Source organism: Castor canadensis, chromosome 14, assembly GCF_047511655.1.
Source record: "Castor canadensis chromosome 14, mCasCan1.hap1v2, whole genome shotgun sequence".
Lineage (NCBI taxonomy): Eukaryota > Metazoa > Chordata > Mammalia > Rodentia > Castoridae > Castor > Castor canadensis.
Window position 1 is genome coordinate 102,373,941 of NC_133399.1, and position 16,573 is coordinate 102,390,513.

Consider the following 16,573-nt stretch of genomic DNA (forward strand, 5'->3'; position numbering starts at 1 on the left):
GACCACATAGAGAGGAACAGAGGGCTCCAGCCAACAGCCAGCAAGAACCCAAAGCCTGCCAACAACCAAGTGAGTCAACTCCCAAGAATCCTCCTCCCAGCCAACAGCTTGACCACAGCTTCATTAAAGACTGAGCAAATCAAGTAGCCCAGATGTTCATGTCTTCCTGACCCTCGGAAAGCGTGTGAATGGTTATGTTAAAATCCGGGGCAAATTGTTAGATAGCAAGTGGTGACTGATACACTTTCCAGCCCGTAGGCAAGCTCCTCATGCCCACCTTTCTAGTTTTCAGTTCACACGCCTCCAGATGTACACCTCTTGAACACCACTCCCTGCTCATCCCCTGCCACACTCTACACCTTTGTCTCTGGAATCCCTTTGCTCCACTGACAGCATCTTGTTCTCCACAAAGTGCCCCCTAAGCTGCCCTGGCAGCAAATCCAGTTAGGGTCGCCCAGTGCTCACAGCACTTCTTGAAATAAGTGGGCAAGAAATATTACACAGGAGAAGAAAAAGATTCACACAAAGAAGTCATCAAGAGCATGAGGGAACTGAGATATAGCTCAGTGGTTGAGCACCTGCCTAGCTTGTGCAAGGCCCTAGGTTCAAGCCCTAACACTAGGGGGAAAAAAAAAAAAAGCACGACTTGCCTCTATTTGGTTGATCAATGAATTGTCAAATTTGAACCCAGGAATCCTTTTGTCACTGCACACCACGCCAACATCCTCTGTGTGCTTGCAGTCAGTGACACCCCAGCCATTGGAGGAGCAGGCTGCCAGGGTTGCCTCTTTGCCAGTGCAGTAGATATTGTCCATCCAGATGGGCCCTGAAGGAAGAGAAGGAAAGAACCAAGCACCATGTCAGTGCAGGTTCTGGTGCTGGGGACGCCACAGTTTTATGTGGAAAGAGAATTTCCTCTAATTTTGGTAGGTGCATGTGTCTATCAATTGATTTTTATCATGTAGAGATAACACTTAGTCCTAGACCACCATGGTTCTCTTGCCAGAGTAGGCAGCTGGTGTGATTTAGGAGATGAAGACTGAGGAAAATCAGGATAGAAATCAGATTTAACCCAGAAGCCACATGGTTTAGCAGGAAGTACAGGGGCTTGGGAGAATAGTCAGGGTTTGATTCTGGGTCAGCCACTTTTAACTTTGCAGCTTTGGTCAAAGTTTCTTTTCTGCCAGCACAGTGGGGACACCATCTGAGCTTCAGAGGTGTGTACTGAGGACAGACAGAACATAGCATGTGCCTAGTTTGTTGCTGGCCCATAGATCCCCAAAACTGGTAGCAACTACAGCCCAAGCCAGCCTCACCTGCCTCCTGCAGCAGCTGACCTCTAACCCCTGGGGAGTCCAGGCTGTTCTTGCCTGAGGGGTTGTAGTTTTGGGGGCATTTCCATGTGCAAGCTCCTTGAGCTTTCCAGTCCATGGGGAAGAGGTGCCATGATTATTCTCAATTCTCAGAAGATGACACCCTGGCTCAGATAGCAGCCCAAGGGTGCCAGGCCACAGCCAGTCCAGAACCTGGGCCTCAAATCCCTGTTCAGTGGACTTCTAGTGTCCCACTGTTTACTGTGCCTGGTTCAGAGATGGGCCAGTCACACTACCTCATCAGAGCCACCTCTTCACATTCCACAAGGCCACCATGGAACTCTGCTCACCCCCTGTAACTTTTACCTCCTTGTGCTAAGTAGAGAATTCAATGTGCAAAGTGCTAGAAGTTTAATCACAAACAATGTTGGGTGCTGGTGGTGCACGCCTATAATCCTAGCTACTTAGGAGGCTGAGGTCGATAGAATTTCAGTTTGAGGTCAGCCCAGGCAAATAGTTTGTGAGACCTGCCCCCTCATCTTCAAAATAACCAGAGAAAAAATGGACTGGAGGTATGGCTCAAGCAGTTAGAGCACCTGCTTTGCAATGCAAGTACAAAGCCCTGAGTTCAAACCCCAGTACCACCAAAAAAATTAAAAAGAGCTGGCATGGTAGCCTGTAGCTACTTGGGAAGCTGAGATCAGGAGTGTCGTGGTTCCAGACAAACCTGGACAAAAAAAGTTTGTGAGATCCCATCTCACTGGAAAATGCTGGGCGTGGTGGCATACACCTGCCATCCCAGCTACGGTAAGCATAAAATAAGAGGATTATGGTTCAGGTTAGCCTAGGCAAAGAGCAAGACCCTACCTCAAAAACAACCAGAGCAAGAAAGTCTGGAGTCATGATTCAAACAGTAGAGTGCCTGCCTCACAAGTGTAAAGCCCTGAGTTCAACCTGAGGGTTGGCAAAAAAAAAAAAAAAAAAAAAAAAAATCAAACACACGCTACATCATGGACAACCTAGAGGACATTATGCTAAATGGAATAAACCAGTTATGAAAGGCCAAATACTGGTTGACTCCATTTTATATGAGGCACCTGCAGTGGTCTACCTCACAGAAACAGAAGGTAGAATGGGGGTGGTCAGGGGCTGGCAGGAGGGAGGACGGGAGTGGCTGTTTAGTGGGTACAGGTGTGCAAGAAGAAAGATGTTCTGGAGATTGGTTGCAGAACAATGTGAACACACTTAACACTACTGAACTGTGTACACACTCCAAAATGGTTAAGATGTAAATTTTGTTATGTGTTTGTGGCCACAATTAAAAATAAAAATTTAAAAAGATGCTAAAACGTTTTCAAGTAGTGATTTTTATAAATACGCTACAAAATGAAAGAAAAGAAAATCTCTCCTTTTTCTCATGGCCCTTTTCAGAAGCCTGGAGAACAGTGGAGTCTGACAAACCTGAGTTCATGTCCCATGTACCACAGACTTGGGCACTGCTTAGCCAAGCCTTGTTCCTATTTCTAAAATAATGATGCCCAACTCACAGGTTGCCACGGAGACACAGTAAGACAATAGATGGGCCTAGGATATATTCAACCTCTCTTTTACTTCCTCTAGAGAAACAAGGCATTCTACTGGTTCCATGATGTTAGGATAAAAGCAGAAAAAAATGATAAAACAAAAAAGAAAAACTTCCCGTTGTAGAGATAAGAAGATCCAGGCAGGAAGCTGAGGCACTTTAAGGTCAGGGAGGACCCAGGGCCAGTCTCCTGACTTGCAGGCTGGCTAGAACGTGTCTGTTCTGATGGATGGCTGGTTTGGGCTAAAAAGAGAGTGCCTCGGACTCTTTGTGGGAACAAAGAGTTGATTGAAAACATCTGGGCTGAGGTTTGCCAACTGGTTGCTCAATCTGGGCTGGCTTCCAAGTCGTCAGGCCCCACTGAAACACACGTTCTCTAATCGATGGCCGTTTCTACAACAAGCTGGTGTTTGTCTTGCTAAGTCCTAGCAACGGAAGAGACCCTCCACCTTTTCAGGGGGGCCCCTCCCTCAGCACCTTATGTAGCTCAGCTGCTGCAGGGCAGATGGTGAAAAGAAGCAGTCCCCTTATTCCATTGGCAGCGAAAGAAACCACCCTTGGTTGGGAACTGGAAGCATGTCAGCTCAGGGACCTAGAAGCAGGTCAGTGCACCTTCAAAGGGACTGTGAAAGCTACAAAACATAGGTACTACAGTGGATGGCTTTACTTTTGGATATGGGGCAAATTAACACCCTGGAGTGCTGAGGGAGCTGAGCTCCTACAACTTTAATAGCCCCCCAAAATCGTACTGTCTCAATAAACTTAGCCAGTGATTTTTCTTAGATGGCAGATCTATAAATCTGTACTTAACCCAAGATAACACCACCATGCATGGTACACTATTTGGCCTGATTTCATGGCAATGTTTTTTGTTTTCTTTTCTTGACATGCTTAGTATCCATCAACTGGACCGTCCAGACTCCAATAAGGCCAGCGTATGGGTCTGCCTATGGGAATGCAGGTTAGTTCTAGCATCTAGACAGCATCTGGCTGCTACGAAAGTGGTAGAACACAAGATGAGGCTCACATTTGGGACACAAAAAGGCCATTCAATTAGAGGCAAAATTTTGTTTTATTTTTTCCACTCACTTATTCTAAAAAATTTATGAAAGAACAGGTATGAAAATTAACAGATCCTTTGGAAGAGAAAGATCACCAATGAAACTCCATTGGGATGGTGCATCCCAGGACAATGGGAGTTGGCCAAATTGGAACCTGCAGGCCACTGGCTCTGATGCTATGATCAGGAATGGAGGTGTGGTTGGGCAGAGATCCCCCATCTTGGCTCTGGTTACTGTGAAAACCACCGAGAAGGTAGGAAATAGACAAGGTGCCCTATGTAGAACTCTCTAAAAGGGCCCATACCTTACACAGACTCAGAGATGCTGTAGGAGGTAAGACCCACTGGCAGGCCAAGCTAGAAAACTCTTAGGGGTTCTTGTGATTGCCCTGACTTCATTACTATGGTCTGAACTTTTTTTAAAAAGTTGGGAGACTCCAGGAGGGCAGGCAACCCATTATGGGGTCAGCTGCAGTTTCTAGCCTGTGCACTTTCAGGTTAGACTCCACCAGGGTATTCCCCAGGGCACTGACCACAGTCTAAGGTCACTGTACCACAAACTATTTTACCAATTGCTCTTTTGTATTCTCCCACATCAAAATGAATCAGTCAGCTAATACTGAGTACCCACCACATACCCAGTGCTAGAATAAAACTCAACTGATGCTGATGAAATTCAAATACATTTATATTTAGGTTTCTTATGATGCAAATCAAGTGCCACTTTACATAGATGGCTTAACTCTTAAAGCCCTGGACACAGTGCAGTGTTCATTTAGCCTAGCATCTGTTTCTCTCTGGTTTTTGCTAAACCCTGATGTCTTTGGTGTCCACACAGATGGCCTTTCTAGGACTTGTGGCCTCTTGGTTATGATATTGTCTAGCTCCAGTGACCTTCCTCCACCCACTTCCAGCTGCTGTTTATAGTAACAGCTCAGCCTGTCATTACCAATAATTGCACCCTCCTTCATATCCATCTCAATTCTTCTTCTTTGCACCTGCATCCCCTCTGGCCATCTTTCTAGCATATTCCTGCTAGAATCATAATCTCAGCAGAAAGCTCCATCCACTGATTGGAGTAGCTTTGCACACAATCCTTCAACTCCTCCATTACTTCCCTCCTTAATCAGCATGGGCTCCATAGGCCATGACTTTATTTGCCTGTCATTAGCCTCTGACAGCAAAGTCTCACCCATGTAAGCCTTTCCCTTTAGCCACACCATGCCTGTTTCTGCAGGGGAAAAACCACAACTACCTTGCCAGATGACAAAGGAGTTTTTTTGTTCATTTGTTTTGTTTTGTTTTTGTAGTGCTGGGGATCAAACACAGGGCCTTGCTTTTTGCTAGGCAAGTGATGATGACAAACTTTTAAATGTAAGTAGAAATAAAATTAATTTGTGACTGGACAAAAAACTAATGCTGTTGGAGAGTGCTTGTCATAAAATAATGAGGACCAGAGAACTTGGGAAGGAAAACATGAATCTGATGTTAGCCCTGGATCACTCAGCTAGTAGAATAAATAGAGATGCAGATGTATGGAAGCATACTGGAAGTTCTGTCAAAGAGAGGAAATGGGTCCCAAAGGCCCTCTGTCTGCTATCATCTTGACTGCTTTGGCTGCCATCTCTGTTCGCTCTGGTCAGAGTGAGTTTCTGAGAATATTTGACTGTAAGTGCTGCCTCTTGAGCCAGTTATCCAACAGGAAAGTTTCCATTGCATGAAACTGAGGCATGCATGAGATGGTGCAGCCTTTCTTCTATAATCTGTAGAATGACAGAAAGAAGGACTGGCAGGGAGGAGCCTGACTGTTGTTTATTTCACTGCCCCCAAACCTCTCAGACCTATGAGACCAAGATATCATGGGTCGAATCTGAAGTGTTCTGTATTTTTAAGTCCCTCAGGAAAGACTTACACAGTTATGGCAGCATTGACAATTCAAGGATGGGAGTGTGGACACTTCTTTGTTTACCAGTAGTCCAACTGGTGCCAAGCACTGAAAACAGCTCAGCCAGGGGAACAGTGCCTTTGTATTACCAACCCAGGGTGGGGACTCAGCTCCTGGAAGAGCATTTTTTTAATGATGCCTTTCACTCATACCTACTTTCTCAACTGGGAACATAGACTATCAAGGTTTCAAATAGCCCATCTTCCAGATGGGGAAACAGACTGAAGAGGATGCATGTCTTCCTGTAAAGCATGTAGAATTACACACCACATAATAGCATTTTGGTTTACAATGGACCACAGATATGATGTTGTTCCAATAAGATTCTATCTCATTGCCTAGTGACCCAGTAACTGTCTTAGTCTGTGGAAGCACACTGTATGATGCCACACAATGACGAAATCATCTAATGACTCATTTCTCTGACTGTATCCCTGTCAATAAGTAACACATGGCTCTGCTTAGTTAGCTCAGAACCAGGAAAGAGCTCAAGGATCAAACTTGCCCTCCCTCAAAGCTCTTAACTTTTTCTTTTTAGATAAATTGATTTGAATCCAATAAAGAAGAAAAGAATAGGACAACCAAGGTAAAAAACCCAAAGCAACTCTGTTCCCATCAGGACCAAGGCCACAACAGTACGTCAGTTTTAAAACAATGAACTTGATACTGGCAGAATGCTAGCCTCTGGGGAGTCTTTGTTAAAAAGGGCCAAAGGCTCAGCTTTGAGAATTTGGAGTAAGACACAGCTTCCCCTGTGCCAATGGTGCAGCCCCAAGGTGGCCTGTGACTTGGAGAAACGTATATAAACTGATTTCGCCCTCTTCCTGGGGTCACCAATCACCCTGGTTTGCCTATTTCCAAGCTCAAAACAGTAAAGTCCTGGGCATATATGGATGACCGGTTCCTCTATTTCTCCTGGAGATCCCTCCTACCCACCTTCCTACAGAGAAGAGCCTGCATGAGCACTAAGAGAGCTATCAGGAATTTTACCTGATAGCAATTACAGATTCATTTGCAAGCTAACCTATGGAAGACTACTCCCTGTCTTGCCAGGTGACTTGCACTCAGTTCCAAAGCACAGAGCTTTTTACCTTCCCCCTTGCCGTAGGATGAACTGGCGGTCCAGGACTTGGCCTCCACATAGCCTAGCTCCCGGCAGATGACATGGGCAGCATGGATGGAGAAGTCATCATCACATACTGTACCCCACTGGCCATCATAGTAGACCTCCACACGGCCCTCGTTATGTTTCCTCTTCTGTCCTGCCAGGCGCACCTGAATCTTGACCACATCGGAGGGTGCCTGGGGCTGGTGGTACTCAGGGGCTGGTTGCTGGAAGTACTCAGGGTACTGGAGCTGGTAGGGCCAGCTTTCATACTGGGCGAGGCCCAGGAAGGGCAGGAGGATGAGAACAGCCAAACAGCCACAAAGGTGGGAGCCCAGACACCTCTCCATCTCTGTTCTGTGGTAGGAGGAGGTGGGATCAGGTCAGCAGAAGCATCAGGAACTTCCTGAAAGGGAGGAAGGAGATGTTAGGACAGGACACAGGTCACAGACACTTGCAGAACACTCAGTGACCTCATCCTCTTTGGTTTAGCATGGAAAGCCATTCCTGGTCTAGTCTAGCCCATCTCCATGCCTACCTTGCCCTTCAGCCACACACTGGTCTACGAGTTCCCACCTGGTTCACCCTCCCACCTTCCCATATCTCAGGAATGCTTTTCTTAGTAGAGGTCCTGACAGTGGGCACAGCACACTCAAACTGTTTTAGGAAAGTTTTTAAAAGACTGTCCACAGAGAGGGCGACTAACAAAGGATGAGGGAGCACCCCGGGCTGGCAATAGAGGGGACACTTGAAGGGCTTCCCAGGGGTGAAAGTGGGGTCCAGAACCCAGTGTAGATGAGTAGAAAGGGCCAGGCACCTTCTGGGTACTGGGTTCTTTACGAAAGGGTCTCAGAGCCACCCATGGCAACCAGAAGGAAGAAGCGATCCTCCCCCTCTATTCACTCTCTTCCCATATTTAATCTCTTTCTGATGCCTCCAATCAGGCAAAACCAACTCAATCCAACCAGAAGCCAAGGGTGAGGCAGTTGCTAAAGGAAACTCCCAGTAGGGCTATCGTAAACAAAAATCAAAAACAGAGAACAGAAACCAGCAGGGCTCCCGCAACGCCACCAGAGGACAGCGCCCAGATGGCTTGGGAAGACGCGGACCACAAGGTGAGCTAAGCGGTACCGCAGTACTCCCACAGACAACCCTGGGCCAGATCAGCATAGCCCCCTGGACAGACCGACCCACACCAAGGGAAAAAAGAGAAAAAAACTGAATAATAAGCAATAACAACAAAAAAGACACGTAGCAAAGAGGGTGGGGCGCCCTGAACGCTGAAGGGTGTGAGGGGAAATCCCTCACAACAAACCGGCTGGAGAAGGCAGGAGCGGTGGCATCCGCCCAGCAACCAGGAGCGGGAAAACTTGTAAAAGTGGCGGAGGGAGGAAAACTCCACAGGAGAGGAGGGAAGACCCACCTCCCACATGAACTGTAAATAAACACGCAGGCCTGAGAAAGCGGGTGCAGGGTCACCTCCCCCAGTGTGCTTGGAAAGGGGAAAGCTTGTAGCAGAGGCTCACGCACAGGAGAACTCTGAACAAACAAAGCCTGCGGGGCCAGGTGAGTGCTAAGCTCACCCCAGAGATCTGCATAAACAACGCCTCCAGCAACAGCAGGCTGACAGCAGTGGGCAGACCAGCCACAGATGCAGATAGATATTCACAGACCTGTCTCCAGACTCTTTTTTTTCTTTATCTCCCTACCTTTGATGAGAGAACAACCAAATTACACCTGCAAGTGGAAAAACTTACTGAAACTGTATTGCATTTGAACTTGGGACACTTTGTGGTTTTTTTTTGTTTTGTGTTGTTTTATTTTTTTCCCCTTTGATGAGAAAAAGACAGAACTACTTCTGAGACATCATCTCCAGGATTGGAGGCTGAGGGATGACCACCAAAATTATTAAGACTGAAACTTTATTGCATTTGAACTTGGAGATTTTAATTTTTTTTCTTTTTCTTTTTTTTATTTTTATTTTTATTCTCAATCCTCTCTCTGTCTCTCTAATGCCTGTTCAGCTTACTGTTGATTAGTACACTATCTCTCCCTGTTTCTATCTTTGAAACTTTTTTGTTGTTTGTTTTGTTTTTTCTACTTGTTTATTTGTTTTTCCCTTTTCCTTTAACTTCTTTGCTTTCCCTCTCCTCTCACCCTTCCATTCTAAATATCACCATTGTTATTATTACAAGCTACAAAATACTTAATCGCACACAGTAAAGGGACAATAACAACACTAAAGACAATGACGGGAAGACAGAAAAAACAGGGAAACCAGTTTCCCAACAGCAAAAAAATTAGTACAGGAACCAGAGAGAAATGAAGAAAACAGATACTCAGATCCAAACTCCAACAAAATGAAGAGAAACTATGCCAAAGAACCCAATGAAGCTCACAAGAACAATCTAGAAGAAGAAATAAAACAGGTAATCAATGAGAATTTTATAGAGATGATACTGGATAGGGTCAACCAAAATGTACAGGAGACACTCAAGAAATTCCAAGACAACAAAAATAGAGAATTTGAAAAAGCACAAGAAGAAATAAAAGAACCATAGAAGCACTATATAAACACCAAAGTGAAACAAAGAACACGATTAATAAAGAGATAAATGAACTCAGGACAAAAATAGACAACATTAAAGAGGAAGGGACTCAGGATATGGAAAACCTCAGAAAAAAGAATGAAACAGAATTGCAAAACAAAATGGAAGGCCAATCCAGCAGAATAGAACAAACAGAAGACAGAATCTCAGAACTCGAAGATGAAATTGTAATTAAAGGAAAAACCAAAGAACTATTAATTAAACAACTCAATACCTGTGAAAAGAAAATGCAAGAACTCACCAACTCCATCAAAAGACCAAACCTGAGAATCATGGGCATCGAAGAAGGAGAAGAGGTGCAAGCCAAGGGAATGCGTAATATATTCAACAAAATAACAGAAAATTTCCCAAATCTAGAGAAATCTATTCCCAAACAGATGCAAGAGGCCTCCAGAACACCAAACAGACCAGATCAAAATTGAACTCCCCATGGCATATTATCATTAAAACAACAAGTACAGATACTAGGGAAAGAATATTGAAGGCTGTAAGAGAGAAAAAACAAGTAACATACAAAGGTAAACCCATCAAAATCACAGCAGACTTCTCAACAGAAACATTAAAAGCAAGAAGAGCATGGGGTGAGATCTTCCAGGCACTGAATGAATATAACTTCAACCCCAGGATACTCTATCCAGCAAAACTATCATTCAAAATAGATGGAGCAATAAAAGTCTTCCATGATAAGCAGAAACTAAAACAATATGTGACCACAAAGCCACCACTACAAAAGATTCTCCAAGGGATTCTGCACACAGAAAGTGAAACCCAACATAACCATGAAAAGACAGGCAGCACCAAACCACAGGAAAAGAAAAGCAAGACAGTAGAGAGTAACCTCAACTTAGGTACACACAATCAAACCTTCAAACAACTAAGACAACTAAATGGCAGGAATCACCACTTACCTATCAATACTAACGCTTAATGTTAATGGACTTAATTCACCCATCAAAAGGCACCGCTTGACGAAATGGATTAAAAAGGAAGATCCAACAATTTGTTGCTTACAGGAGGCCCATCTCACTGACAGAAATAAGCATAGGCTTAGGATGAAAGGTTGGAAGAACATTTACCAAACCAATGGCCCCCGAAAACAGGCAGGAGTAACAATACTTATCTCTGACAAAGTAGACTTCAAACCTACATTGATCAAACAAGATAAAGAAGAACATTCCATACTAATAAAAGGGGAAATAGACCAAAAGGAAATAACAATTATCAACCTAAATGCACCCAATGTCAACGCACCCAATTTCATCAAAATACCCTGAAAGATCTAAAAGCATATATTAACTACAACACAGTGGTTGTGGGAGACTTTAACACCCCATTATCATCAATATATAGGACATCCAAACAAAAAATCAATAAAGAAATCCTACACCTAAAATATACAATAGATCAAATGGACCTAGTTGATGTCTACAGAACATTTCATCCAACTTCTACACAATATATATTCTTCTCAGCAGCCCAAAGAACCTTCTCCAAAATAGATCATATCCTAGGGCACAAAGCAAGCATCAGCAAATATAAGAAAATAGAAATTATACCATGCATTCTATCTGATCACATTGCAATAAAACTAGAACTCAACAACAAAAGTAAAGACAAAAAACATGCAAACAGCTGGAAACTGAATAACTCATTACTTAATGAACAATGGGTCATTGATGAACTAAAAGAGGAAATTAAAAAGTTCCTGGAAGTCAATGAAAATGAAAACACAACCTACCAGAACCTATGGGACACAGCAAAGGCAATCCTGAGAGGAAAGTTTATAGCCATGAGTGCATATATTAAAAAGACTGAAAGATCCCAAATCAATGACCTAATGATACATCTCAAACTCCTAGAAAAACAAGAACAAGCAAATCCCAAAACAAATAGGAGAGAAATAATAAAAATAAGAGCTGAAATCAATGAAATAGAAACCAAAAACACCATACAAAGAATTAATGAAACAAAAAGTTGGTTCTTTGAAAAAATAAACATCGACAGACCCCTGGCAAACCTGACTAAAATGAGGAGAGAAAAAACCCAAATTAGTAGAATCAGGAATGCAACAGGGGAGATAACAACAAACACCATGGAAGTCCAGGAAATCATCAGAGACTACTTTGAGAACCTATATGCAAATAAATTTGAAAATCTTAAAGAAATGGACAGATTTCTAGATACATATCATCGTCCAAAACTGAACCAAGAGCATATTAATCACCTGAATAGATCTATAACACAAAATGAAACTGAAGCAGCAATCAAGAGTCTCCCCAAAAAGAAAAGTCCAGGACCTGATGGATTCTCTGCTGAATTCTATCAGACCTTTAAAGAAGAACTGATACCAACCCTCCTTAAACTGTTCCACGAAAGAGAAAGGGAAGGAAAACTGCCTAACACATTTTATGAAGCCAGTATTACACTTATCCCAAAACCAGGCAAAGACACCTACAAAAAGGAGAACTATAGGCCAATCTCCTTAATGAACATTGATGCAAAAATCCTCAATAAAATAATGGCAAACCGAATTCAACAACACATCAAAAAGATCATTCAACACGACCAAGTAGGCTTCATCCCAGGAATGCAGGGGTGGTTCAACATATGAAAATCAACAAATATAATAAATCACATTAACAGAAGCAAAGACAAAAACCACTTGATCATCTCAATAGATGCAGAAAAAGCCTTTGATAAGATCCAACATTATTTCATGATAAAAGCTCTAAGAAAACTAGGAATAGAAGGAAAGTACCTCAACATTATAAAAGCTATATATGACAAACCCACAGCCAGCATTATACTTAATGGAGAAAAACTGAAACCATTCCCTCTAAAATCAGGAACCAGACAAGGATGCCCACTATCTCCACTCCTATTCAACACAGTACTGGAATTCCTAGCCAGAACAATAAGGCAAGAAGAAGGAATAAAAGGAATACAAATAGGTAAAGAAACTGTCAAAATATCCCTATTTGCAGACGACATGATCCTATACCTTAAAGACCCAAAAAACTCCACTCAAAAGCTCCTAGACACCATCAATAGCTATAGCAAGGTAGCAGGATATAAAATCAACATAGAAAAATCATTAGCATTTCTATACACTAACAATGAGCAAACGGAAAAAGAATGTATGGAAACAATTCCATTTACAATAGCCTCAAACAAAATAAAATACCTAGGTGTAAACCTAACAAAAGATGTGAAAGACCTCTACAAGGAAAACTATACACTTCTGAAGAAAGAGATTGAGGAAGACTATAGAAAGTGGAGAGATCTCCCAATGCTCATGGATTGGTAGAATCAACATAGTAAAAATGTCGATACTCCCAAAAGTAATCTACATGTTTAATGCAATTCCCATCAAAATTCCAATGACATTCATTAAAGAGATTGAAAAATCTACCATGAAATTTATATGGAAACACAAGAGGCCACGAATAGCCAAGGCAATACTCAGTCAAAAGCACAATGCTGGAGGTATCACAATACCTGACTTCAAACTATATTACAAAGCAATAACAATAAAAACAGCATGGTACTGGCACAAAAACAGACATGAAGACCAGTGGAACAGGATAGAGGACCCAGATATGAAGCCACACAGCTATAACCAACTTGCTTTGACAAAGGAGCTAAAAATATACGATGGAGAAATAGCAGCCTCCTCAACAAAAACTGCTGGGAAAACTGGTTAGCAGTCTGCAAAAAACTGAAACTAGATCCATGTATATCACCCTATACCAATATTAATTCAAAATGGATCAAGGATCTTAATATCAGACCCCAAGCTCTAAAGTTGATACAGGAAAGAGTAGGATATACTCTGGAGTTAGTAGGTATAGGTAAGAACTTTCTCAATGCAATCCCAGCAGCACAGCAACTAAGAGATAGCATAGATAAATGAGACCTCATAAAACTAAAAAGCTTCTGCTCATCAAAAGAAATGTTCTCTAAACTGAAGAGAACACCCACAGAGTGGGAGAAAATATTTGCCAGCTACACATCAGACAAAGGACTGATAACCAGAATATATAGGGAACTTAAAAAACTAAATTCTCCCAAAATTAATGAACGAACAAAGAAATGGGCAAGTGAACTAAACAAAACTTCCTCAAAAGAAGAATTCAAATGGCCAAAAAACACATGAAAAAATGCTCACCATCTCTAGCAATAAAGGAAATGCAAATTAAAACCACACTAAGATTCCACCTCACCCCTGTTAGAATAGCCATCATTAGCAACACCACCAACAACAGGTGTTGGCGAGGATGCAGGGAAAAAGGAACCCTCTTACGCTGTTGGTGGGAATGTAAACTAGTACAACCACTCTGGAAAAAAATTTGGAGGCTACTTAAAAAGCTAAACGTTGATCTACCATTTGATCCAGCAATACCACTCTTGGGGATATACCCAAAAGACTGTGACACAGGTTACTCCAGAGGCACCTGCACACCCATGTTTATTGCAGCACTATTCACAATAGCCAAGTTATGGAAACAGTCAAGATGCCCCACCACTGACGAATGGATTAAGAAAATATGGTATCTATACACAATGGAATTTTATGCAGCCATGAAAAAGAACAAAATGTTATAATTTGCTGGTAAATGGATGGAATTGGAGAACATCATTCTGAGTGAGGTTAGCCTGGCCCAAAAGACCAAAAATCATATGTTCTCCCTCATATGTGGACACTAGTTCAAGGGTAAACACAACAAGGGGATTGGACTTTGATCAATGACAAAGCGAGATCACACAAGGGAGGTATGAGGATAAGTAAGACACCTAAAAAATTAGCTAGCATTTGTTGCCTTCAAAGCAGAGAAACTAAAGCAGATACCTTAAAAGCAACTGAGGCCAATAGGAGAAGGGGACCAGGAACTAGAGAAAAGGTGAGATCAAAAAGAATTAACCTAGAATGTAACACATATGCACAGGAAATCAATGCAAGTCAATGCCCTGTATAGCTATCCTTATCTCAACTAGCAAAAACCCTTGGTCCTTCCTATTATTGCTTATACTCTCTCTTCAACAGGGACCTGTGCATGTCCAATATGGTCACAAACTTTTTAGGGCAGGGCTTGTGCCTCACCCTTCTCTGGCCCCTCCATGGCAAATCTCACAGCTCTGTGGACTGAATGTAATTCAGTAATTCCCATTACTGAATGGGAAGATGTCTAGCTCCTGGGACTGAGTCACTAGGAGGGTGTGGGTCTGAGTGCTGCCCGGTAGCAGCCCACATCAGGTCATCTACCAAGGTCCTCCATGAGTTGCCCAGTTCCCCAGGGTCAAGTAGCCTTCCTCCCACTGGACAGGAGCCAACAGGAAAGACATGGTCCCTTAAGGTGCCCAGAGGACAGCTTGGCATCTCTCCTCCAGCCTCCTTCTCTTCTCTCCCCACACACATCCAAACCTTCCCTGCTGTGCTTTTGGGTGCCACCCACGCTTCTAACTGCATCGTGCCTTCTATTCTGGATTTCAAGATGGTGAGGCCACTAAGTGAAGAAGCCAAAATGGCAAAGCCCCTTCAATCAGCCCTTAAACAGGACTGGTCTTCATCTGAACCGGGATTTCTGCAAGCAGCAGCCTCAGAGAAGCCATGGATGTCCTGGTGAAAATTTCCTCCCTTTTCATAGTGTCTGTCCCTGTTGGGTGCAGGTGGCTGAGACCAGCCTGCTCTTAGCTCAGAAGAGAGGCATTAAGCTCTTCGTGGCAAACGGGAAGGGCTGCGTGGTTGTCTTCATCCAGAGGGTAGGCTAGCACAGCGGGAAGAACACGCTCTGGTACCAGATGATCTGAGTTTGAAAGAGTCAATCAACCAGGAAGATTCAACTCTGCTCAATTTGTATGTATCATCTCAATATATATGAAATAAACATTGACAGAAATAAAGGGAAAAATAGACCTATAACAGTGGGAGGTTTTATGCATCACTGTTAGTAACTGAGAAGAAACAGACAAGAAACAGACACAGAAGATGTGAACATGACTCCCACACCTGACCTACTTCAGTTTCTACAAACTGTACTCAACAACTGCACAAGATAGACTCCCTTCAAAGACACGGAAGATTTACCAAAATGAGCCCCAAGGTGGGTCACAAACTGATTCTAGTACAATCAATGAAATCATTCCATGGTCAGAATGTATGGTCTGATCACAAGAGAACTAAGCCACAAACCAAAATAAAAGGAAAACTAATATATTTGTCTGTTTTCTGTTTCTAAAACAGAAAAGACATTTATTTTTGCTCATGGTTTTGGAGGTTTAAGGTTGAAAGAATATTAGCAGAGTGCCAAGTAGTAAAGGGCCTCACATGGAAAGACACAGGGAACATGTGTCTTTTCTGGTCTCAAAAAGTCACCAAGATTCTGTCATCAGGGGTCCACCGTAATAATGATTTTATCCAATCCTAATCACCTCCCAAAGGCCTCACATCCACATACCATGGTTGGCTTAAGTTTTCACTTTTAATACTTCACAATGGGGATTAAATTCTAATACATGAGCAGGACATGGTGGTACATTCCTGTAATCCCAGTTTCATGGAATAGAGAAGGAAAGAAGTTTGAGGCCACCCTGAACAAAAAGTTTAAGATTCTGCCTGAAAAGAAAACTAAAATTAGAAAGGGCTGGAGTCATGGCTTAAGTGGTAGAGTGTTTTCCTAGCAAATGTAAGGCCCTGAGTTCAAACACTGGTAACACACACAGAGGAGGGAGGGAGGGAGAAAGGGAGGGAGGGAGGGAGGGAGGGAGAGAGGAAAGGAGGGAGGGAGGAAGGAAGGAAGGGAGGGAAGGAGGAAGGGAGGGAGGGAGGAAGGGAGGAAGGAAGAAAAAAAAGATACATGCACCCTTAGGGAACACACTCAAACTGTATCCAAACCATCACAACCAGAAACTCTTCAAATATTTGGAAGTGACAGATATAGAAATAAATCTATTACTCTTAA

At 42.9% G+C, this 16,573-nt stretch overlaps 1 protein-coding gene across 1 annotated transcript in view; it reads right to left on the reverse strand.

Moving 5' to 3' along the window:
• Positions 1 to 16,573, reverse strand: part of Loxl2 (lysyl oxidase like 2) — a 91,968-nt gene that overhangs the window by 52,340 nt on the left and 23,055 nt on the right. Inside the window, exons 2-3 of the mRNA XM_020168678.2 lie at positions 6,992 to 7,411; positions 651 to 826 (exon numbers count right to left, since the gene is read on the reverse strand). Coding sequence (XP_020024267.2) covers positions 651 to 826; positions 6,992 to 7,355 — 540 coding nt within the window. The 5' untranslated portion in view covers positions 7,356 to 7,411. The remainder of the gene's footprint in view (positions 1 to 650; positions 827 to 6,991; positions 7,412 to 16,573) is intronic.